The sequence below is a fragment of the Mus caroli genome, unplaced genomic scaffold, assembly GCF_978045245.1.
Source record: "Mus caroli unplaced genomic scaffold, Mus_caroli_1 scaffold_16, whole genome shotgun sequence".
NCBI classification, from domain to species: domain Eukaryota; kingdom Metazoa; phylum Chordata; class Mammalia; order Rodentia; family Muridae; genus Mus; species Mus caroli.
In genome coordinates this window covers 56559273-56583730 of record NW_028227271.1, presented here as the reverse complement: position 1 = coordinate 56583730, position 24458 = coordinate 56559273, and the positions used below count along the sequence as shown (strand labels likewise).

At 38.1% G+C, this 24458-nt stretch overlaps 1 protein-coding gene across 3 annotated transcripts in view; it reads right to left on the bottom strand.

Annotated features, from left to right (window-relative positions):
- The window catches only part of Csmd3 (CUB and Sushi multiple domains 3), a 1262970-nt gene that overhangs the window by 326503 nt on the left and 912009 nt on the right, over positions 1-24458 (bottom strand). For all 3 annotated transcript variants that reach the window (XM_029469819.2, XM_021183659.3, XM_029469820.2), the window contains 3 exons: positions 24210-24366; positions 4942-5133; positions 393-519 (listed from right to left, as the gene is read on the bottom strand). In XM_029469819.2, coding sequence (XP_029325679.1) covers positions 393-519; positions 4942-5133; positions 24210-24366 — 476 coding nt within the window. The remainder of the gene's footprint in view (positions 1-392; positions 520-4941; positions 5134-24209; positions 24367-24458) is intronic.

The window sequence follows — 24458 nt, the reverse complement described above, 5'->3', positions numbered from 1 at the left end:
CCCCCGAGTGCTGGGATTAAAGGTGTGCGCCACCACCACCCGGCGCCTGCTGCATTTATGTTTCTCCTTCACATTACTGAGGTTGCACGGATTGTGCTCTTATCAAAATGATGGATCAAGCATCTTAAACCACTGAGAATTGACAGAGCACGAATCACAAGAAGCACCAAAACATTCTCAACCTTGGTGTCACTTTCTATCCACAGAAGCATCTTGTAGGGGTTTCAGGCTTATTCTAGCAGCCTATGAATCAGCAATGTGTGCTAATGGTATTTTTGTCATTTTACCCACACAAGGAACTTGTTTTCCTTTTCGAAGGTGAAACATATTGAACATTAGTGTTAGTGATTGATAATTATATAGCTGCTGATCAGGAGAATCGTGTAATTTACCTTACAATGTTTCCTGGATCTACTTCGATCATCCACATGCAGCGAAGGTTATTGTCATATGGAAAGGGATAGCCAGGGGACAAAATCCTTCCTGATGATTCTCCCTTGAAGCGGCCACCACATTCAGCTGGTGAGATATAGTCACATTTCAAGTCACAACTTCATACCAATCTTCCCAAGACAACCTATACATTTCTAGAAATATGTAGGTTCACAGTAAGGGAAAATAAGGATTTACCCTCAATCTTTCTTGAACATAAGTGTTTAAACTGGCTTTCTTAAAGATTTAATTGAAGCAAGAATATGAGTATAATAAAATGATATACTTTCTCTCAGATATTATGGGATAAAAAATAAACCAAATTGTGGAACAATAAAGTACACACTTAAAATCTGTAAACTTGGCTTCAAAACATTGCAAGATGTTTTGTTAAATAATAATCATGTTACAAGGGAAGCAGATGGCAAGATGCTCAGGGGTGAATAATTCATCTTGTACCCCACCTCCGAGAAAATCTTGTTCCCCCAGGTGATCTAAATTTTATTGTCCTTTCAGTCCACTTCAAATCATTTTAAACTACTTCTCTTTATAATCTCTCATGTGATCATTACTTCAGTGAAATGTAACACAGTTTTGCTTAAATGTGGCCTCAAATATTTTATAAACTTTACAGAATTAAAAAATAATTAGTCACAGAATTTTCTTAATTTTCTCTGTTTGGAGATTCCTCTGTTTTATAGTCTTCAACACTACTTGGATGTGTGAAGTGATTTTACTTTCATAAAGCAACAATGTACGAAGAGCTTTTTATACTAAAGAAAAGAGTAAGCACATGAGGAGCTGTTGGGAACTGATCCACAGGTCTCAACTCCAGAGGCAAAGGAACCCTATCCAGTGCATTGTATAGCTAACGTTTCTACAAATTATTTTTTTTTCTCCAAACTCAACAAGTACAAAAACATACTTATTTAAATATTGAAAGAAATTATATGTATTTTCTGTTCTTTGAACAGTTTCTTAAACAAATTGAAATTGTTTATGTTAATCATCATTAATATCATTATATGTATCAGAAGATGGCCTAGTCGGCCATCATTGGGAAGTAAGGCCCCTTGGTCTGCAAACTTTATATGCCCCAGTACAGGGGAACTCCAGGGCCAAGAAGTGGGAGTGGGTGGGTAGGGGAGCAGGGCGGGGGGAGGGTACAGGGAACTTTCGGGATAGCATTTGAAATGTAAATAAAGAAAATATCTAATAATAAAAAAAATAGAAAAGAAAAAGTGATCAAAATGAGAAAGTTATTTTCTCTGGTAACACCAGCATATGATAGTGTAAGTCTATGGTCTCCATATATATACAGTTGGTTCCATATATCTAGATGTGATATTACAATATTCTGATTATTACTTTAATTAAAATGTCAACTAGGCTATAGTGTTTAGTTATTTAGTGAACTGGTCTAGGTATGAATGCATTTAAAAAGTGGTTAACATCTCTAATTGGGTTATTGGAGTAACCATTTTACCCTGGATAATACATTAAGATGGGTCTCATCCTATCAGTTAAAAGGTCAAAGGAAGAAAGAAAGAAAGAAAGAAAGAAAGAAAGAAAGAAAGAAAGAAGGAAGGAGAGGAAAGGAGAGGAAAGGAGAGGAAAGGAGAGGAAAGGAGAGGAAAGGAGAGGAAAGGAGAGGAAAAGAGAGGAAAGGAGAGGAAAAGAAGGAAAGAAAAGGAAAGGAAAGGAAAGGAAAGGAAAGGAAAGGAAAGAAAAGAAAAGAAAAGAAAAGAAAAGAAAAGAAAAGAAAAGAAAAGAAAGGAAAAGAAAAGAAAAGAAAAGAAAGGAAAAAGAGACATTTCCAGGACAAAAAGAAATTTTGTCTCAAAACCAGGGCTTTAACAATTGTATCAATTTGAAAACTGTTGAATGACCCCCTACCCCACCCCACACCCTATGGGCTTGCTAACCCACACAACTGCATAAGATAATTCCTAAAAAATTAACAAGTATCTCCAGTTAGGGAAGGAGGGATTCTATTTGTTTTGCCAGTTTGGTAACTTGGACTTTATCCTCATAGAGGTATAGGAATTCTTATTTTACTGCAACTTTACAATAGGCTACATTTATATAAAAGAGTAATAATACTTAAAGAACTGTCAATGTCTGATTTTTGTTCTGAATAACTGCATTACATTGACCGATTTCTAAGGAAAGAGGTTTTTGTGGCTTTATTTCCCCATCAAAACCCAAGTCTGTAATTCAGGGAAATTAGAAACAGAAACATAAGAAGGAACTTGGAGACAGAATCTGAAGCAGTAACAAATGAGGGAGAGATTCTGCTTATAGACTTGTTCCTTATGGCTTGCTCAGTTATCTTTAAAATTCATTCTGGGACAACTGCCTCAGATGTGGTGTTGCCCTCCTTGGTCTGAGATTCCCATTTCAATAATTAATCACGAAAATGCATCTTCTTATGCCTACAGGCCAGTTTGATAAAGACAGATTTTCAAATAAGGTTTCTTCTCCCAGGTAATTCTAGTATGAGTTAAGTTTAGAAAACTAACCAGCAACATCATTATCACATTTTTTAAAAATAAAACAGTTTTCAATAGCATACAATAAGTAGTGTACATAATATACAATAGGCTCTATACATTTCCTTTTTTTCTTTTTGATTTATTGCTATGATAGGCACATATTAGTTTGAAAACAGCATTGTTATTTTATTTACCCAGTTTAAATTTTCAGTGGTTTCTTTTTTTGTATGCCATATTGCATCTTAAATTTAAATGCACCTTTCTACATTTTTAATTTAAAATTTCTAAAACAAATGTCATTTTGTGCTTTAGTTTGAAATGCACTGTTGTGATAGGACTTAACACTTGGCTCCATGTTCTTAAGACACAAACTGCCTTGTATAAAGATAAAATATAAGGTACAATAAAGGTTTTCAGAGTAATAACTATCTGTAGTTACACATAATATTTGTTTGATTAAATGCAACAAGTTTTAGAAAAATAATTGCTGAGATAATACCAAAATATTTAAGTAAAAATTTTTGTGTTTGAGCAAACATAGCCATAACAAATATTTAATCAACAGAAGAAAATTATGATTTTAGATCAGGCTGTAGAGCTATTCGTCATCAGTAAGGAGCATCATGAGAACAGAATTTCATCTTCTGGTTACCATGGTCATGCTCAGCATTAAGTGACTGTGTGCGCCTCTGTTCATAGCTCTTTAACTTGATCATCTGTCAAAATGTATATTTCTTTAAAAAGTTATCAAGTCACAGCACTGGCTTGTAAATTAATGGCATTAGTTTCTTATGAGCACAATTAATTAATATCTTTTGTGCTCACACCAGTTATCTTTCCATTTGATTAAAATAATTTTTAGAAGATGGTTTCCTGTTAGCTCAGAATACTCCAAAATATATGAATTTAATTTTAAAGACAATATGAACATCAATATTGGGAAATTGTTTACCCCAAATTCATATGCTCTCAGACAGTGAATGACTTTTTATAGCTGATTTATGGAAAACTTGTTTGTCTCATTGGCAATCAATGTTTTAATGAATCACTAAAAGTTATAAAAGGATATCTAAAACATTATACTTTTAAAAGATTAAATATGCATGGAGTTTTACACATTTAAATTAAACCCCAGGAAAGCTGTGTTTGAAAGCACATTTGTTTTTACCCCCATTGACAAGACACAATGGTTTTGCCTCCTTTTAATGCAATCTGGAGTGGCCTGGGAATCAGAGTGTTTCTGCTCCTTAGTGTACTTCTAGGGTTTGTTACACTGTTGCTTTCTTCTTATTCTGTTATTTGAAATGGAACTATTTGATCTTTTGAAGGTAGAAGACCAATGTGAAAATCAACAATATCTGTGGATATTTGGAAATTCATTCTTCCCCTCCGCTATGATAATTTGTTATCTGCCTTACAATAGAGATAAAATGATATTAAGCTAACATGCACTAGAAATGTAATGATCACTGTAGCTTCAGGTCAGGGGGAGGGGGAAATATATCTTATGTAGGCTTTCCACAGACTTTCATACTGCAATTTATTTTCACACTGTCATACATAAGGAAACAGATATATTTTCTAATATTTTTCCAAAGGAGCTTCTACACATAAAAGATGCTTTTAAAGTTACCGAGAATATCTTTTTGTTTTTAACATTCATTTTGATTCAGAAATGTATACTGATCTTTTAAAATCAAAACAAAGCTGATCAATGAGATTCAATAAAATGCACATGAGGAAAACATAACATTCTTGCAGTGAGTTAAATTTTTTATCAAAAGCAGAAATATAATAACTTCGCACAGACTACAGCAACTCTTAAAGTACACACATTGGCTAGATTAAGAAAATAACTCATATACTTCACCTTAACCTTATGGTGATTATAAGCTTTTTAACTTCTTATGAGTTCCATGTGGAGGCAACTCCTTAAAACATGAGCATTTTATGTAGTTGCATATTAATATCATCTCATAGGCATACTTTGTAAGAATTCTAAAAAGCATCCTACCAATACAGGAAGGTAGAGGGTAGTCCCAGGCCCTTCTCTCTCCAGTCATGCACTTGAGAAGGCTGCTTCCATGGAGAGTATAGCCTGGATTGCATCCATAGATGATGGTGCTGCCAGCAAAGTGACCTTGGTCACTGATCTTATATCCAAACTGTGGAATGCCTGGGTCTTCACAATGAGAAAGTTCAAAACCTAAGAGAGCAATACAAATTGCTTAAAGTGAATTTGAGGTTATATAAACATTCATTTACCCTTCAAATATGATTTCATTTTCTTTTTTTTTATTTCATTTTCTACTTGAATTACTCCTAACATGTCTAACACTATTAACATTTAATAATCTCAGAAAGCTTTTTATTTTTTATTAATTATTTTTGGTTTATCAGTGATATAGCTTATGTCTCTGGGTAATAGCACATAGTGCTAAGTTCCTGGTTGCTTCCAAGGTATTGTCATAATAACAGATTAATAAATTCATTAAAAATAATAGCTGTATTAGGTGTATTGTAATAGAAGTAGTCTGGATGATTAAATGAGAAATGTTCCTTGGAGATTTATATATTTTCATCCCTGGGCCCCATTTGTATTTGGGGTGGTTATGAAATCATTAGGAGATATAGATGTACTGGTAGAAGTGTGCCACTGAGCATGGACTTTAATGTGTGGCTACTCCTCACTTCTGTTTCTCAGTAAATACACATGCTCAGCTAGTTTATATGCCCTGCCTTCTCTTCATGATGCACTCTAGCCCTCTAGAATTACAAACCAAATAATGCCTTTGTTTCCTCAAGTTCTTTTTGCTCATGTTACTTTGTCACAGTTACCAAACCCAGACACTATTGTGGATGCCAACAAGTGATTGCTGACAGGAGCCTGATATAGTTGTCTCCCGAGAGGCTCTGCCAGTGCCTTACAAACACAGACATTCATTGATTGGACCGAGCACAGGGTCCCCAATGGAGGAGATAGAGAAAGGACCCAAAGAGCTGAAGAGGGTTGCAGCCCTATAGGAGGAACAACAACATGAACCAACCACTACCCCCAGAGCTCCCAGAGACTAAACCACCAATCAAAAAGTACACAAGGAGGGACTCAAGGCTTCAACTGCATATGTAGCATAGGATGGTCTGGTGGGACATCAATGAGAGGAGAGGCCATTGGTCTTGTGAAAGCTTGATGCCGCAGTGTACGGGAATGCCATAACAGGAAAGTGGGAGTGGTTGAATTAGGGGAAGGGATAGGGAAGTTTTCTGAGGGTAAAGAGGAAAGAGGTTTAAATTTGAAACATAAATAAAGAAAATTATCTAATAAAACAGAACAAAACGAAACAAAAGAAAACTCCAGAATCAATGAAGATACCTAAGCACAACTCTGTCCCTAAGCCTGAATCTGGGCCTTGGATGTGTACTGTCCTTTTCCAAAGTCAGTGAGCCATCTCCCCAACTCCCCAGTACTTCTTCTCTAGTTCACTTTCTCTTGCCTCTACCCTATGCTTAAATCTTAAGTATGTGTTATCCCCTATCTTGGCATAATAAATTCACTAACTTTTGTTCACAAAAAGCAAACAAACAAAAGCAACAATAAATAAATAAATAAATAAATAAATAAATAAATAAATAAATAAATAAAAGCTTTGTAGCTCGCCTTCAGGTCTCCCACCTGTGCTGGAAATAGAAACTCTGCTCTGCATCCAAACCCACACAGCCCACAGCCCAGTTGTAGCTCGACTCCCCATATTCTGACACATCTAGAATCACAGCTGAGGCCTCCAATGCTGTCCCAATACCCATTGTGACTGGGATACCTAGTAACCCAGGAAACAGATATCCTCCCCAGCCAGAGACCCTCCTGCTTTAGAGTTTGCACCTGTGCCTAGAGCAGAGCCTTTGTGCTGGATCCAAACACAGTCAACCTACACCACAATCAAATTACAGCTCCATTCCCCATGGGTTCTTATACATCCAGAAAGACAGGATCACAGGATTAAAGACTCACAGGAAGGACAGCCTCCAGTCAGAGATAGCAAGCCCAATTAGCTCCAAAGATAACCAGATGGTGAGATGCAAGTACAAATACATAAGCAACAGAAACCAATATGACCTAGAAACATCAGAGCACAGGTCTCCAACAACAGCAAGCCCTGGATACCCCAATACACCTATAAGGCAAGATTCGGATCTAAATTCTCATTTCATGAAGATGATAGAGAACTTTAAGAAGGACATGAACATCTCCCTTAAAGAAACAAAGGAGCACACAAGTAAACAAGTAGAAGCCTTTAAAGAGGTAACACATAAATCTCTTAAAGAAATACAGGAGAACAAAATAAAACAGGTGAGGAACTGAACAAAACCATACAGGATCTAAAAATTGAGATAGAAACATTAAAGAAAACACAAAGGGAGACAGCCCTGGAAATAGAAAACCTAGGAAAGAGAGCAGGAGTCACAGATGCAAGCATTACCAACAGAATACAAGAGATAGAAGAGAGAATCTTAGGTGTAGAAGATACCGTAGAAGACATCAACATAACAGTCAAGGAAAATACAAAAAGCAAAAAGTCCCTAAATCAAAACATTAAAGAAATCCAGGACAAAATGAAAAGACTGAACCTAAGCATAGCAGGTATAGAAGAGAGTGAAGATTACCGACATAACTGGCCAGCAAACACCTTCAATACAATCATAGAAGAAAACTTCCCTAACCTAAAGAAAGAGATGTCCATAAACGTCTAAAAAGTCTGCAGAACACCAAAAAGATGGAACCAGAACAGAAATTCCTCCCGTCACATAATAATTAAAACAAGTGCACAGAACAAAGAGAGAATATTGAAAGCAATGAGTAGAAAGGGTCAAGTAACATATAAAGGTAGACCTATCAGAATTACATCAAAAGTCTCAACAGAGACTCTAAAAGCCAGAAGATCTTGTACAGATGTCCTACATACCTTAAGAGAACCCAAATGCCAGCCCAGGCTACTATGCCCAGCAAAACTTTCAATTACCATAGATGGAGAAATCGAGGTTTTCCAAGACAAAACCAAACTTAATATCTTTCCACTAATTCAGCCCTACAGAGGATAATAGAATGAAAAGTGCAACACAAGGAGGGAAACTACACTCAAGAATGAGCAAGAAATTAATCTTTTCACAACAAACTGAGAAGTGAAACACACAAAAATAATTCTGCCTCCAATAGTAAAGTATAAAAGGAAGCAACATTTATTGGTCCCTAATATCTCTCAAAATCAATGGACTCAATTCCCCAATAAAAAGATATAGGCTAACAGACTAGATACATATACAGGACCCAGAATTTTGACACATATAGGAAACACACCAGAGTGACAAAGACAGACCCTACCTCATGTGAAAGGCTGGAAAAAATTTCCAAGCAAATCGTCTCAAGAAACAAGCTGGAGTAGTCATTCTAATACTGATTAAAATAGACTTTTAACCAAAAGTTATCAAAAAAGATGGGATCAACACTATATACTTATCAAAGAAAAAAAATCCACCAAGATGAACTCTTAATTCTGAACATTTATGCCCCAAATGAAAGGGCATGCACATTTGTAAAAGAACATTACTGAAGCTCAAAGCACACATTGAACCTCACACAATAATAGTAAGAGATTTTAACACTCCACTCTCACCAATGGATAGATTATGGAAACAGAAACTAAACAGTGACACAATGAAACTAAAAGAATGTATGGACCCAGTGGATTTAATAGATATCTACAGAACATTCATCATAAACCAAAAGAATAGAATTTCTTTTCAGAACTTAAGGTTACTTTCTCAAATATCAACCAAATAATGAGACACAAAACAAACCTCAATAGATATAAGAACACTAAATAAGTTCCATGTACTCTATTGGACTGCCACGGACTAATGCTGGTCTTCAATAACAACAAAAACAACAGAAAGCCCATATAACATGTAGAAGCTGAACAACTATCTACACAAAGATAAGTTGGTCATGGAAGAAATAAGAAAATTAAAGACTGATCAACAGAAGAATGGATACAGAAAATGTGGAACATTTTTACAATGGAGTACTACTAGCCTATTAAAAACAATGACTTCATGAAATTCGCAAGCAAAATGAATGGAACTTGAAAATATCATCCTGACTGAGGTAACTTAGGAGGAAGGTAGACCGCTTTGTGGAAGTCCTGCCTTGAGTGGGGAACACTATCATGTGGGAAGTGCAGGGAGAGGAAATCCTGGGAGAGAAGGAGGAGGAAGTATGTGGTGTGGGAGGGGATGGAAGAGAGATACAGATGGTCAGGAAATTGGATAAAAATATTTAGCAGGGGGGATGAGGAACTGAGGATAGCCACTGGAGGATCCCAGACACCAGGGAAATGAAGTGCTCCAAGGACCCAACAGGGATGACTTTAACTGAAATACTCAGAGAAGGGGGAGATAAAACCTGTAGAGACCACTTCCAGTAGATAGGCATGGCCCCTGTCAAGGGGCAGGGGCACCCACCCATCTCAAAGTTTTTAACCAGAAATGTTCCTGTCCAAAGGAAGAAAAAGGACAAAAAATGGAGCAGAGACTGAAGGAATACCATCTGGGGACTGTCCCACCTGGGGATCCATCCTGTCTGCAGACACCAAACCCCACACTGTTGCTTTGATCGAGAGACACTTATTGACAGAAACCTGTTGATTTTTTGGGAGGTCTAGCCAGAAACTCTCAAATGTAGATGTAGATGCTTGGAACTAACCATCAGAATGAGCTCAGAGACTCCATTGGGGAAGGTGGCAGAAGAACTAGAGGAGCAGAGAGGGATTGCAACCTCATAGGAAGAACAACAATGCTTGGCCAGCTACCCAGTGCTCTCAGAAACTAGACCGCCAATCAAGGAGTGTACAGGGAGGGATTCATGGCTCCAGATACATATCTAACAGATGATGGTCTTTACTGACAGCATTGAGAGGAGAGGCTCTTGTTCCTGTGGAGGTTTGATGCTCCAGTGTTGGGAGATGCTGGAGCAGTGGGGTGAGAGAGGGTGGGTAGATGGGGTAACACACTCATAGAGGCAAAGGGGAGGGGAGAGATGGTGGATATGGAATGGGGGTTTCTGGAGGAGCAATCGGGAAGTGGGATATCATTTGAGGTGTAAACAAATGGAATGATTAATAAAAAATTAAATATGCAGTATAATAGTTTTATCTCTTGGCCTGTATAGTTCAGTGAGTCTTCAAAACTTACAAATCTTGCAAACTAAAACTTTGTATAACTTTAATTTCGTCTTTGTCAAACCCTGGTAACCATGAACCTCTAGCTTCCCTAAGTTATACCCTTTTAGCCTGAATATAATACACTATAGTTTGTGCTTGTAATTCTGACTTAACACAATACTCTCTATGTCTGTCTATATTGTCATAAATAGAATTATATTCTTTTAAAAAGTGATGATCCTCTCCTTATTGTTTTTGTACATATGATATCTATGCTATCTATTTATGTATCTGTCCATTGTTGAATATTAGGGTTCTTTACTATCCTGATTCTTGGAACTAATGCTACAATAAACATGGAGTGTAGTTATTCCTTGAGAACAAAAATAAATGATTAAACAAAAATAAATAAAAATGATAGCTGCATATATTCCCTCTTTGGATTAATTTGGTTTTTTTTTTTTTTTTTTTTTTTTTTTTTTTAATATTTTTATTACATATTTTCCTCAATTACGTTTCCAATGCTATCCCAAAAGTCCCCCATAGCGCCCCCCCACTTCCCTATCCACCCATTCCCATTCTTTTGGCCCAGGCATTCCCCTATATTGGGGCATATAAAGTTTGCAAGTCCAATGGGCCTCTCTTTCCATTGATGGCTGACTAGGCCATCTTTCGATACATATGCAGCTAGAGACAAGAGCTCCGGGGTTCTAGTTAGTACATCATGTTGTTCCAACAATAGGGTTGCAGATCCCTTTAGCTCCTTGGGTACTTACTCTAGCTTCTCCATTGGGAGCCCTGTGATACATCCAATAGCTGACTGTGAACATCCACTCCTGTGTTTGCTAGGCCCCAGCATCGTCTCACAAGAGACAGCTATATTTGGGTCCTTTCAGCAAAATCTTGCTAGTGTATGCAATGGTGTCAGCGTTTAGAAGTTGATTATGGGATGGATCCCTGGATACGGCAGTCTCTAAATGGTCCATCCTTTCATCACCGCTACGAACTTTGTCTCTGTAACTCCTTCCCTGGGTGTTTTGTTCCCAATTCTGAGAAGGTGCACAGTGTCCACACTTTGGTCTTCATTCTTCTTGAGTTTCATGCGTTTAGCAAATTGTATCTTAAATCTTGGGTATCCTAAGTTTTGGGCTAATATCCACTTATCAGTGAATACATATTGTGTGAGTTCTTTTGTGATTGTGTTACTTCACTCAAGATGATGCCCTCCAGGTCCATCCATTTGGCTAGGAATTTCATAAATTCATTCTTTTTAATAGCTGAGTAGTACTCCATTGTGTAAATGTACCATAATTTCTGTATCCATTCCTCTGTTGAGGGACATCTGGGTTCTTTCCAGCTTCTGGCTATTATAAATAGGGCTGCTATGAACATAGTGGAGCATGTGTCCTTCTTACCGGTTGGGACATCTTCTGGATATATGCCCAGGAGAGGTATTGCTGGATCCTCCGGTAGTACTATGTCCAATTTTCTGAGGAACCGCCAGACTGATTTCCAGAGTGGTTGTACAAGCTTGCAATCCCACCAACAATGGAGGAGTGTTCCTCTTTCTCCACATCCTCGCCAGCAACTGCTGTCACCTGAATTTTTGATCTTAGCCATTCTGACTGGTGTGAGGTGGAATCTCAGGGTTGTTTTGATTTGCATTTCCCTGATGATTAAGGATGTTGAACATTTTTTCAGGTGTTTCTCTGCCATTCGGTATTCCTCAGGCGAGAATTCTTTGTTCAGTTCTGAGCCCCATTTTTTAATGGGGTTATTTGACTTTCTGGAGTCCACCTTCTTGAGTTCTTTATATATATTGGATATTAGTCCCTTATCTGATTTAGGATAGGTGAAGATCCTTTCCCAATCTGTTGGTGGTTTTTTTGTCTTATTGATGGTGTCTTTAGCCTTGCAGAAGCTTTGTAGTTTCATGAGGTCCCACTTGTCAATTCTCGATCTTACAGCACAAGCCATTACTGTTCTATTCAGGAATTTTTCCCCTGTGCCCATATCTTCAAGGCTTTTCCCCACTTTCTCCTCTATAAGTTTCAGTGTCTCTGGTTTTATGTGAAGTTCCTTGATCCACTTAGACTTGACCTTAGTACAAGGAGATAGGAATGGATCGATTCGCATTCTTCTACATGTTAACAACCAGTTGTGCCAGCACCATTTGTTGAAAATGCTGTCTTTCTTCCACTGGATGTTTTTAGCTCCCTTGTCGAAGATCAAGTGACCGTAGGTGTGTGGGTTCATTTCTGGGTCTTCAATTCTATTCCATTGGTCTATTTGTCTGTCACTATACCAGTACCATGCAGTTTTTATCACAATTGCTCTGTAGTACAGCTTTAGGTCCGGCATGGTGATTCCACCAGAGGTTCTTTTATCCTTGAGAAGAGTTTTTGCTATCCTAGGTTTTTTGTTATTCCAGATGAATTTGCAGATTGCACTTTCTAATTCGTTGAAGAATTGAGTTGGAATTTTGATGGGGATTGCATTGAATCTGTAGATTGCTTTTGGCAAGATAGCCATTTTTACAATGTTGATCCTGCCAATCCATGAGCATGGGAGATCTTTCCATCTTCTGAGATCTTCTATAATTTCTTTCTTCAGAGACTTGAAGTTTTTATTATACAGATCTTTCACTTCCTTAGTTAGAGTCACGCCAAGATATTTTATATTATTTGTGACTATTGAGAAGGGTGTTGTTTCCCTAATTTCTTTCTCAGCCTGTTTATTCTTTGTGTAGAGAAAGGCCATTGATTTGTTTGAGTTAATTTTATATCCAGCTACTTCACCGAAGCTGTTTATCAGGCTTAGGAGTTCTCTGGTGGAATTTTTAGGGTCACTTATATATACTATCATATCATCTGCAAAAAGTGATATTTTGACTTCATCTTTTCCAATTTGTATCCCTTTGATCTCCTTTTGTTGTCGAATTGCTCTGGCTAGGACTTCAAGTACAATGTTGAATAGGTATGGAGAAAGTGGACAGCCTTGTCTAGTCCCTGATTTTAGAGGGATTGCTTCAAGCTTCTGACCATTTACTTTGATGTTGGCTACTGGTTTGCTGTAGATTGCTTTTATCATGTTTAGGTATGGGCCTTGAATTCCTGATCTTTCCAAGACTTTTATCATGAATGGGTGTTGGATCTTGTCAAATGCTTTTTCCGCATCTAAGGAGATGACCATGTGGTTTTTGTCTTTGAGTTTGTTTATATACTGGATTACGTTGATGGATTTCCGTATATTGAACCATCCCTGCATCCCTGGGATGAAACCTACTTGGTCAGGATGGATGATTGTTTTGATGTGTTCTTGGATTCGGTTAGCAAGAATTTTATTGAGGATTTTTGCATCAATATTCATAAGGGATATTGGTCTGAAGTTTCCTATCTTTGTTGGGTCTTTTTGTGGTTTAGGTATCAGAGTAATTGTGGCTTCATAGAATGAGTTGGGTAGAGTACCTTCTGTTTCTATTTTGTGGAATAGTTTGTGAAGTACTGGGATTAGATCTTCTTTGAAGGTCTGATAGAACTCTGCACTAAACCCATCTGGTCCTGGGCTTTTTTTGGTTGGGAGACTATTAATGACTGCTTCTATTTCTTTGGGGGATATAGGGCTGTTTAGATCATTAACCTGATCTTGATTCAACTTTGGTACCTGGTATCTGTCTAGGAACTTCTCCATTTCATCCAGGTTCTCCAGTTTTGTTGAGTATAGCCTTTGGTAGAAGGATCTGATGGTGTTTTGGATGTCTTCAGGATCTGTTGTTATGTCTCCTTTTTCATTTCTGATTTTGTTAATTAGGATGCTTTCCCTGTGCCCTCTAGTGAGTCTGGCTAAGGGTTTATCTATCTTGTTGATTTTCTCAAAGAACCAGCTCCTTGATTGGTTGATTCTTTGAATAGTTTTTCTTGTTTCCACTTGGTTGATTTCACCCCTGAGTTTGATTATTTCCTGCCGTCTACTCCTCTTGGGTGAATTTGCTTCCTTTTGTTCTAGTGCTTTTAGGTGTGTTGTCAAGCTGCTATGTGTGCTCTTTCTAGTTTCCTTTTGGAGGCACTCAGAGCTATGAGTTTTCCTCTTAGAAATGCTTTCATTGCGTCCCATAAGTTTGGGTATGTTGTGGCTTCATTTTCATTGAACTCTAAAAAGTCCTTAATTTCTTTCTTTATTCCTTCCTTGACCAAGGTATCATTGAGAAGAGTGTTGTTCAGTTTCCACGTGAAGGTTGGCTTTCTATTATTTATTTTGTTATTGAAGATCAGCCTTAGTCCATGGTGATCTGATAGGATGCATGGGACAATTTCAATGTTTTTGTATCTGTTGAGTCCTGTTTTGTGCCCAATTACGTGGTCAATTTTGGAGAAGGTACCATGAGGTGCTGAGAAGAAGGTGTATCCTTTTGTTTTAGGGTAAAATGTTCTGTAGATATCTGCCAGATCCATTTGATCCATAACTTCTGTTAGTTTCACTGTGTCCCTGTTTAGTTTCTGTTTCCATGATCTGTCCATTGATGAAAGTGGTGTGTTGAAGTCTCCCACTATTATTGTATGAGGTGCAATGTGTGCTTTGAGATTTACTAAAGTTTCTTTAATGAATGAGGCTGCCTTTGTATTTGGAGCATAGATATTCAGGATTGATAGTTCCTCTTGGAGGATTTTACCTTTGATGAGTATGAAGTGCCCCTCCCTGTCTTTTTTGATGACTTTGGGTTGGAAGTCAATCTTATCTGATATTAGAATGGCTACTCCAGCTTGTTTCTTCAGACCATTTGCTTGGAAAATTGTTTTCCAGCCTTTCATTCTGAGGTAGTGTCTATCTTTATCTCTGAGATGAGTTTCTTGTAAGCAGCAAAATGTTGGGTCTTGTTTGTGTAGCCAGTTTGTTAGTCTATGTCTTTTTATCGGGGAGTTGAGTCCATTGATATTAAGAGATATTAAGGAAAAGTAATTGTTGTTTCCTGTTATTTTTGTTGTTAAAGTTGGCATTCTGTTCTTGTGGCTGTCTTCTTTTAGGTTTGTTGAGGGATTACCTTCTTGTTGTTTCTAGGGCGTGGTTCCTGTCCTTGTATTGGTTTTTTTCTGTTATTATCCTTTGAAGGGCTGGATTCGTGGAGAGATAATGTGTGAATTTGGCTTTGTCGTGGAATACTTTGGTTTCTCCATCTATGTTAATTGAGAGTTTGGCTGGGTATAGTAGCTTGGGCTGGAATTTGTGTTCTTTTAGTGTCTGTATAACATCTGTCCAGGATCTTCTAGCTTTCATAGTCTCTGGTGAAAAATCTGGTGTAATTCTGATAGGCTTGCCTTTATATGTTACTTGGCCTTTTTCTCTTACTGCTTTTAGTATTCTATCTTTATTTAGTGCATTTGTTGTTCTGATTATTATGTGTCGGGAGGTATTTCTTTTCTGGTCCAGCCTATTTGGAGTTCTGTAGGCTTCTTGTATGTTCATGGGCATCTCTTTCTTTAGATTTGGGAAGTTTTCTTCTATAATTTTGTTAAAGATGTTTGCTGGTCCTTTGAGTTGAAAATCTTCATTCTCATCCACTCCTATTATCCGTAGGTTTGGTCTTCTCATTGTGTCCTGTATTTCCTGGATGTTTTGCGTTAGGATCTTTTTGCATTTTCCATTTTCCTTGATTGTTGTGCCCATGTTCTCTATGGAATCTTCTGCACCTGAGATTCTCTCTTCCATCTCTTGTATTCTGTTGCTGATGCTTGCATCTATGGTTCCAGATTTCTTTCCTAGGGTTTCTATCTCCAGTGTTGCCTCATTTTGGGTTTTCTTTATTGTATCTACTTCCCTTTTTAGGTCTAGTATGGTTTTGTTCATTTCCATCATCTGATTGGATGTGTTTTCCTGTTTCTCTTTAAGGACTTCTACCAGTTTGGTTGCGTTTTCCTGTTTTTCTTTAAGGACTTGTAACTCTTTAGCCATGTTCTCCTGTAGTTCTTTAAAGTCCTTCTTGATGTCCTCTACCATCATCATGAGATATGCTTTTAAATCCAGGTCTAGTTTTTCAGGTGTGTTGGGGTGCCCTGGACTGGGCGAAGTGGGAGTGCTGGGTCCTGATGATGGTGAGTGGTCTTGGTTTCTGTTAGTAAGATTCTTACCTTTACCTCTCGCCATCTGGTAATCTCTGGAGTTGTTATAGTTGTCTCTGTTCAGAGGTTGTTCTTCTGGGGATTCTGAGTATCCTCTGTCAGCAGACCTGTACAAAGTTCGGTGGAGTCCCGGAGCCAAGATGGCGCTCCCTGCAGGGCAGGTCACTGTCCTCCGGCTGGGAGGGTGTCGGATGTCTGCGGCCCCAAAAGGGTGCTGCCTCAGCGGTTCTGTGGCTCCCGCCTGTCCCAGAAGCTGTCTGCCTCTGTGGTCCTCACTCTAACCTGTAGACTAAGTTCGGCGGAGTCCCGGAGCCAAGATGGCACTCTCTGCAGGGCAGGTCTCTGTCCTCCGGCTGGGAGGGTGCCGGAAGTCTGCGGCCCCAAAAGGGTGCTGCCTCAGCGGCTCTGTGGCTCCTGCCTGTCCCAGAAGCCGTCTGCCCCCGTGGTCCCCACTCTGACCTGTAGAGACTAAGCTCGGCGGAGTCCCGGAGCCAAGATGGCACTCTCTGCAGGGCAGGTCTCTGTCCTCCGGCTGGGAGGGTGCCGGAAGTCTGCGGCCCCTAAAGGGTGCTGCCTCAGCAGCTCTGTGGCTCCTGCCTGTCCCAGAAGCCGTCTGCCCCCGTGGTCCCCACTCTGACCTGTAGAGACTAAGCTCGGCGGAGTCCCGGAGCCAAGATGGCGTTCCCTGCAGGGCAGGTCACTGTCCTCCGACTGGGAGGGTGCCGGATGTCTGCGGCCCCAAAAGGGTGCTGCCTCAGCGGCTCTGTGGCTCCCGCCTGTCCCAGAAGCTGTCTGCCTCTGTGGTCCTCACTCTAACCTGTAGACTAAGTTCGGCGGAGTCCCGGAGCCAAGATGGCACTCTCTGCAGGGCAGGTCTCTGTCCTCCGGCTGGGAGGGTGCCGGAAGTCTGCGGCCCCTAAAGGGTGCTGCCTCAGCAGCTCTGTGGCTCCTGCCTGTCCCAGAAGCCGTCTGCCCGCGTGGTCCCCACTCTGACCTGTAGAGACTAAGCTCGGCGGAGTCCCGGAGCCAAGATGGCGTTCCCTGCAGGGCAGGTCACTGTCCTCCGACTGGGAGGGTGCCGGATGTCTGCGGCCCCAAAAGGGTGCTGCCTCAGCGGCTCTGTGGCTCCCGCCTGTCCCAGAAGCTGTCTGCCTCTGTGGTCCTCACTCTAACCTGTAGACTAAGTTCGGCGGAGTCCCGGAGCCAAGATGGCACTCTCTGCAGGGCAGGTCTCTGTCCTCCGGCTGGGAGGGTGCCGGAAGTCTGCGGCCCCAAAAGGGTGCTGCCTCAGCGGCTCTGTGGCTCCCGCCTGTCCCAGAAGCTGTCTGCCTCTGTGGTCCTCACTCTAACCTGTAGACTAAGTTCGGCGGAGTCCCGGAGCCAAGATGGCACTCTCTGCAGGGCAGGTCTCTGTCCTCCGGCCGGATTAATTTGTGATAGTCCTAGTTGTTTGAAATTTTAAGCATCTTCAAGGACAATCATTAAAGAGGGCAGCTGTCACTGACTCCCATCATGGCAGATGTAATGAAATCCACAACAAGTAGTCAAGCAAATAAATATTGCAAACCGAAGACACTGCAGTAGTAAAAACTAATTTTCATGGACATCCTACTTTGATCTGATCTGCATATTTAATGGCATATTTAAGATATCTCTTATCAAAAATGAAATATTTGTATTCTTCAGACTAGATGAGAGTTTTCTGTCTGGGATTTGATACCCAGTCCCTTTTGAGTTTTATCATATATTTCTTTTCAATTCAAAATGTAATCAAGCTTTGTTTTCAAGATTTATTGTCAAACTCATTTTTCCTTAATGTGAACATTTTGTGAATATGATTGGGAATTTCTGGTGATGACACAAAATGAAGATGTTCATGCAAATGAAGATACTTTATAAAGCATTTCTTTATGGAGGAAAACGCACACAGGCAATTCTGGGTAAGCTACAGAGTACAACATAATTTAGCTCAATTTTGTAGACTCATTGTTGCTCTTTCATAAATATTCAAAACTGTCTTTTCACTGAAAGCTCAAACAGTTGATACTGACAATTAAATAAAGACTTGAATGAAGCCTCAAGTATATGACCAATATTCACTGTAACTAGTAGAATTTAATAGTGTAATGAAATAAAAATTTATAGAGCATAAGATGAACTCAAAATGGACATTGTCTATATGCTTCAGAGTTTCTGTATGTTAAGCTGAGAGTTTATCATATAAGAGACTTGCTTATTTCTGATTTATTTTAAGGTATTACTTAAAATCTGTGAAATTGAATAAATACTCCCTAACAAATTTTATCAACACTATCATATTTTAACTTTTATGCTTAATTTCCTTTTGGTCTGCCTTCATATCAATGTCCTATTAACATTATTATTATTATTATTACTATATGTGTGCATGTGTGCCAAACCGTCACTATATTACTGAGCTACTAATGGACTTATAGTTTATATCTATATAAGAAGATTGTGACATTATTATCCCAATTAATCAAAAGGACATATTTCAAATACATACACACAAGTTGTGATGATTTTAATTATAAATAATATAATATAGATATAATAAAGAGTAGAAAGAAAATAAACAGAGAATTTTGAAGAATAATATTAAATTCCATTTTAACAGTAAATAATCTTATACAAATCATATATATTCATCCGTAATTAAACTATATATGTCATGGACTATGACTACAAATTTAGCATGACATCCTACATAGGTTTTCTCTTACAATTTCAAATCTCTTGAAGCCAAGTTTTTAAACAACAACTAAAGAAATGATTATCATACTTTATCCCTTCATTTTTCATTTTTCATTACTTTTAGGTTAGTTTATTTTTATTTTTATTTTTTGATGAAGGTTTAAATTCTAGCTAGAAACCTCCCACATAAAAACTAATCACTGACCGAATTTTCTAAATCTCAACTGCCAGGCAGGAGAGTAGAAGGTCCTGCTGAAGACACTACTTCACAGAATATGAGGATGTGCCCCATTCTCACGCACGACTATTCAGCATTAACTGACAGTTAATTTTGTTAAACCACCAGAATTTAAGCTATTTCATTAAACTATGTACTTGGTATATTCTTAAAACTTCTAGTAACTTTACTGTATATAGCCGCGTCCCTTTCCTACTTGATCTTTTGGTTGGTAGTTCCTAGCATCCTTGAATTTCACTATCTGAAAATTATCATTAACATTTACTACCTTGCACCTTTTACAATTTTAATCAATCTTTGGAATAAGGCCTAGCATATATATTTGGTTTAATTTCTTAATTTTATTTTTCTCTAATGTATGCTTTCTCTAATGTATGCCTTTGCCCCATATATTTTGTTTGCCCTTTTTAAATTGATAGCTGGAAAATATACTTTTTTATTGAGTTCAATTTTTGTTTGTTTTTACATAAAAATATCTTCTTTTAATATATCTCCTTTTAATTTATCATTTTTTTTGCCTCTACAAAAGTTTGTGGCTGTTGCTGGTTTTGAACTGCATATAATACCTAGTAAAGAAAATTAAAGTGATTTAGTGGTTGTAAGTTAGTAACTGATATTCAGTCAGTTAGATGATTTTGAAGAGTTTATAAGTGTGAAGTAAGTATAAGGTGGAAAATCATCCCCTCCCCCCTTTCAGCAAATTGGAAGTTCAGACCATCTGAAATAGACAGTCACCTGCCAGCTTCACATTTTGGCTTACAGCTTCCCTTGTAATAATAACTTCATTGATTCCATTAACTCAGTTATCGAAGGTCTGCCTCTAACTGGCAGAACTCAAAGACAGGTCTTTGCCAGCAATACAATCTAGTGAATGTGGTTTCCAGATTTCACTTTGAATTACTAAAAAGTGCTTGGAAGATGTGAAGGTATAATTGACTTGACAGATTTCTGCCAGAATACCTTCTCTTAATTTTCTTTTTTTATGTCCTACAAACACAGCTATTCTTTGGTTGAATACTCTTTTAAACTATTTAAAATTTTAAAACTCACTGGTAGGTCTGATACATGTAAGAAATCAAATTCAAACAATATACAGATTACTAGATATTCAAATGAGAGAATACAAAGTTTTGATGATATGTAATCATGAAGATGATAATGACTTTTTATTCTAACAAAAGAAACTATATTCAATGTGTTTTATGCAAACTACAAACATAAGAGATATTTCTTTGATATTTCTCTTAGTGGTCTTTATATTATATATTGCACCAATAGTAAGTACTTCTTTCATTGCCTGCTTAATTTTAATATTTGAAGAGTGAAGGAAATGCATAATGTGTCTGGTCAGTGTTTTTGAGGATATGTAACCATATGAAACATCCTCGCTCTTCCATGTAATTTACTTATTTTCTACTCACATTTGCATTAAGTAAATTATGCACTAAGAATAAAGTTAAAGTTGATGGGCCATCTCATTATTTTTCATGGTTAGCATAGCCAATAACATGTTAGTAACTAAATTACAGAACCTCAATAGAATAATTGGTAGTACATTCATAAAGCTAGTACACAAGAGAAAGCATTAAAAATTACCTCTTGCCTTACTATAATGAGAACCTGTCACTGGGAAAGGCTTTGTTCTCTGAGTATTATTAAATCATTGCAAGCAACAAACTAGAGGTAAGTGAGTCCAAATATACTTGACGTTTTCTCTTGAAATTATGAATATTTCCATATTAGGATTTTTAATAAATAAAGCGAAGAGAGGAAGTGGTAAAAGATTATTTAACCCAGTAGTATCATCTATGGATATAAATACTGGCTATTTATCAAGTCAGCTTTGACAAGATTAGCCCACCAAAATGACATAAGTAATTATCAAAAAACATTCGGTTTTCTTTTACTGAATAAAAATAACTATATTGAAAGAGTTAAAAGGGTTTGTACTGAAGCATTCTTTCAGTATTGGAGAATTCATAAGACACAAATGACACTCTAACAAAGTTAATTTCTGAAAATAGTTTGTAAAACAAAGATGAACTCAAGCTGTCAAGCACAAAATCATGATGTTTTCATGAGAAGAAATCCATGAGCTTAATTTCTAATCTGATCTTTAAATTTTTAAAGGAAATGTTACTTCTCCTGAACCATATCTGCATATATTATAGGAAATTCATCTGTCTTTCTAGATTTCTCCTCAGAGATATGTTAAAAACTAAACTGCTTTGCCTAAAATGCCTTAAAGTTTGCCTCCTCCCTTCCCAATCTTAGTTTAGAAGAAGCTTTGGATTTCTAAAGATGAAGAATACTTAGCAGCCATTACGAATATGACAAAACAAAACAAAACAAAACAAAACCTTTCATTCGAGGTCCTTTGGAGCCTCTGAACTCTGTGATTTCAATAATCATAGAAATACTAACTTGATATCTCTGAATTTATTTTTTTTAAATACTTGGTGGACTGTATTGTAAGTATTCTGAATTTTTATTGGCTAATTCTACTCCGCTATTAAAAATGAGAACATCTTAAGTTTTACAGACAAATGGACAGAACTAGAAAATATCATCCTGAGTGAAGTCACTCAGACCCAAAAGGACATGCATGGTATGTATTCACTAATAAGTGGATATTAACCAAAAGTACAGAATATCCAAGATACAGTCCACAGAACTCAAAAAGTTCAACAAGCTGAACGATCCAAGTGAAGACACCTCTACTTGGGAGGGATCAGAAAGCAATCACAAGAGCGAAAGGAGGAAGGGGTCTGGGAGGAAAAATGGACAGGGTGCAGGGGAAGAGGGGAGCCAGATATGATATTGTGTGAGGGAAAAAGACTGAAGCCCTTGAGGGCCAGCAGAAAGAATGGAACCAGGCAACCTTGGGAGATAGGAGGTTGGAGTGATACTCCAGAATGCACTAGACCTGGGAGGTAAGAGACCTTCAGGACTCAAAGGGAGGGGCCTTATATGAATGCCCTATAGTAGGGAGAGGGAACTTTTAGAGCCCACCTCCAGCAGGAAGACAGGACATCAAGTGAGGGAGGGGGTTGCCATCTCACAGTCAAAATTTTGACCTATAATTGTTCCTGTCTGAAAGAACTACAGGGACAGAAATGGAGAAGAGGCTGAGGAAAACAAGGTCTGGCAACAGGCCCTAATTGGGATCAAACTCAATGGGAGGCCTCAAGGCCTCACAGAATTACTGAGGCTATGGTTTGCTCACAAATAGAGACTTATTGTGACTGCCCTCCGAAAGACCCAACAAGCAACTGAAAGAGTCAGATGCAGATATTTGCACCTAACCGATAGTCAGAAGCTGGTGACCCCTGCGGTTGAATTAGGGAAAAGCTGGAAAAAGCTGAGGAGGAAGGTGACCCTGTAGGAGGACCAGCAGTCTCAATTAACCTAGACCCCCGAGATCTCTCAGATACTGGACCACCAACCAGACAGCATACACCAGCTGGTATGAGACCCCCAACATATATACAGCAGAGGACTGCCTGGTCTAGGTTCATTCAGGGATGATGCACCTAGGAGTCCCCAGGGAGTTTAGAGGTCTGGTGGGGTGGGGGTTTGGGGGTAGGGACATCCTCGTGTAGACAGGGACAGAGAGGAGGTATGGAATGTGTAACAGTGGGAGGTTAGACCAGGAGGGGAACAAAATCTGGTTGTAAAAATAAATAAATAAATAATTTTAAAGCGTATTTGTATAATAAGATGTACAATGTTCACAGACTTATTTATTTATTTATTTATTTATTTATTTATTTATTTATTTATATGTATGAGGCTTTATTTCGACATGACTAGAAGTAAAGATTCAAGTATCCAAGCATGGTCTACTACTTTTCTTAGATATTTAACTCCTTAAGCATACCATATTTAATTCACATATTGCTTAATGTGTCTAAACATTTTAAGGGATTTGTTTACTTTCATTTTATCTGTATAGGTCTGTTACCTGCACATGATGCTGTGTTGTAGTGCCTCTGACTTCAGAAGCAGGCATTAGATCCCCCGGGACACTAGTTACAGATGGTTGCTAACCAGAATGAGTGTTGGGAAGCCAACCCACATCCTCTTAACTGCTGATCCATCTCCCCTGCCCCACTTCTCAAGACTATTTTCTTTTACATTTAATATTTTCCCTGGTTGAAACTTATCCAGGTATCAAAATGCCTTTTAAGTCAGTATTCAGCTTACACCTTAATTTTCCATGTAGAAACAAAGTGAAGTAATTTTCAACTAATACATACAGTGACATGTTGAAGAGAAATGGTCTCCTGGATTTGTCTGCATAATTTATTTGCAATGAAGTTTAAAATCAAAGCAATTTGATAAGTCTTACAATAGTTATATATATATTTTTAAAGGCATTGAAGTATTCGGTATCTCAGGCTGAGAAAGATAGGGTAAGGGTCATTAGGAAAATATCTAAAATGTATCCTGAAGTTCAATAGTTAACTGATGCTCAGGAAGTTTAGATCACATCCTAAAATGAGTTTGGGTGGTGTTGGGGTGTGGAGGATGAAAGAATAAACATCAAAATCTAAGTGACTATAGCTGCATATGTATCAAAAGATGGCCTAGTCGGCCATCACTGGAAAGAGAGGCCCATTGGACACACAAACTTTATATGCCCCAGTACAGGGGAATGCCAGGGCCAAAAATGGGAATGGGTGGGTAGGTAAGTGGGGGGGAGGGTATGGGGGACTTTTGGGAAAGCATTGGAAATGTAATTGAGGAAAATACGTAATAAAAAAAAAAGTAAAAAAAAAACTAAGTGAAGACAGCACAGCTGAAAAAGAAACTATGTATCTATACATGATATAGCTATAGATGATGTAGACATCAATGGAAATTGAAATGAAGTTTTTTATACATAAGAAAACTGTTTAGCTATGTATAGAAATACCAAACTACAAAAATTGTGAACTCTTGAAACAGTAATTAGGAATATATGTACTTGTTAACAAGTTTTATTTTTAAAAGTACTTACTGGTGTAGACAAGTTGAAAGCCTTCATCTGTCCCTTCAGAGTCAGAGTTAAACTCTAGCCAGAGCTGATTTGACGTGCTGCTTAGTGTCAGTCCTCGCATAGACGCACCCGTAAAAGCACCCAGTAGGTGCGTTGTTTTATCTTTTCCATCATAAATCTGAAAAATATATTTATAATTAATACATGTGAGGCCAAACAGCCAGTCATAAAGGATATGTATGTATGTATGTAGGAATATCTACAAAAGCA